We start from the raw sequence: 1,096 nt of genomic DNA on the forward strand, positions 1-1,096 counted from the left end.
ACTCTTCAAACATAAGGCCAAAACATAGGAAGAAATGCCTAAAGAGATCCATTTTCATATTCCTTTCATTTTCTGTGGAAAATCTTAAAATGAAATGTTAATTGCATATGTGTGAGAGAGAAACTTATCTGTGCAGGCCGCTGGAAGAGGGAAAGATATCAAGCACATGGTCACGTTATTGATTTTGTCTAGTAGAGGGCAGTGGCGGTGGCAGCACACCCAGCTAAGTGCTGCAGCTGTGCAACAGGGAGGAATACACGTGAGTCTGTTCACTTGCCATTCAAGTGTAACTCGCCACTTCTAGCTTGGCCCATAGATGTAGCAGTGCTGGCAGCTGGTTCAGAATCTAGGGGCCAATATGCTGCATTGGCCAGCGTTGTCTCTTCTTCATGTCTGTGGCTGAGCCCATGTCATAATCAGATTTTTCAGACTCTTCTTTCTTTTCTTCAGCAGGAGCAGCGCCACCTGCAGGGGCCCCTCTTCCTCCAGCAGGGGCCGCAGCAGCCGGAGCACCACCCACTCCAACATTACAGATGAGACTTCCAATGTCAGTGTTGGCCAGGGCTTTTTTTTCTGGGAAAAGAGGTGGCGGAACTCAGTGGTGTGGAGGGCAACCTAAACTCCCCTCTGTCTGGAGATCAGGGGGCGGGGCCACCGGTCATGTGACCATTTTCACGAGGTTCCGTAACTCTGTTCCACCACGTTCCAGCTGAAAAAAAGCCCCGGTGTTGGCTAAAGCCTTTGCAAATAGGCCTGGCCAGAAATGTTCAACATTCACTCCAGCTGCTTTGATAAGTGCATTGATCTTATCCTCCATGACGGTGACTTCGTCATTGTGAAGAATCAGCGTGGAGTAAATGCAAGCAAGCTCGGAAACGGAAGCCATGATGGGTTAGGAGGTGCACGGTGCTAGTCGCCGGCTGGGACTCGGCTTTAGCTTCAGAGGAAGGACACAGCACCTTAACATGCCGCCGAAAAAGAAGCCAGGCTCAAGTGTTTCTTGGCATCTCTTTCCAAAGGCAAAACTGAGCCTATCACACTGCAGGGAGTTGGAGGGGCTGACTTTCTGATGCCTTCCTTCCGCTGACTGTGTGAT

General features: G+C 49.9%; 1 protein-coding gene across 1 annotated transcript; it reads right to left on the reverse strand.

Annotated features, from left to right (window-relative positions):
- Window positions 1–346: 346 nt before the first annotated feature.
- On the reverse strand, window positions 347–886 carry LOC129337772 (60S acidic ribosomal protein P1-like). Its single transcript, XM_054991722.1, has 2 exons — window positions 744–886; window positions 347–569 (listed from the first exon to the last, which is right to left on the reverse strand). The coding sequence occupies exons 1-2, from the start codon at window positions 884–886 to the stop codon at window positions 347–349; spliced, it is 366 nt and encodes a 121-aa protein (XP_054847697.1).
- Between the last annotated feature and the right edge of the window lie 210 nt (window positions 887–1,096).

The sequence above is a fragment of the Eublepharis macularius genome, chromosome 11 (assembly GCF_028583425.1).
Source record: "Eublepharis macularius isolate TG4126 chromosome 11, MPM_Emac_v1.0, whole genome shotgun sequence".
NCBI lineage: Eukaryota > Metazoa > Chordata > Lepidosauria > Squamata > Eublepharidae > Eublepharis > Eublepharis macularius.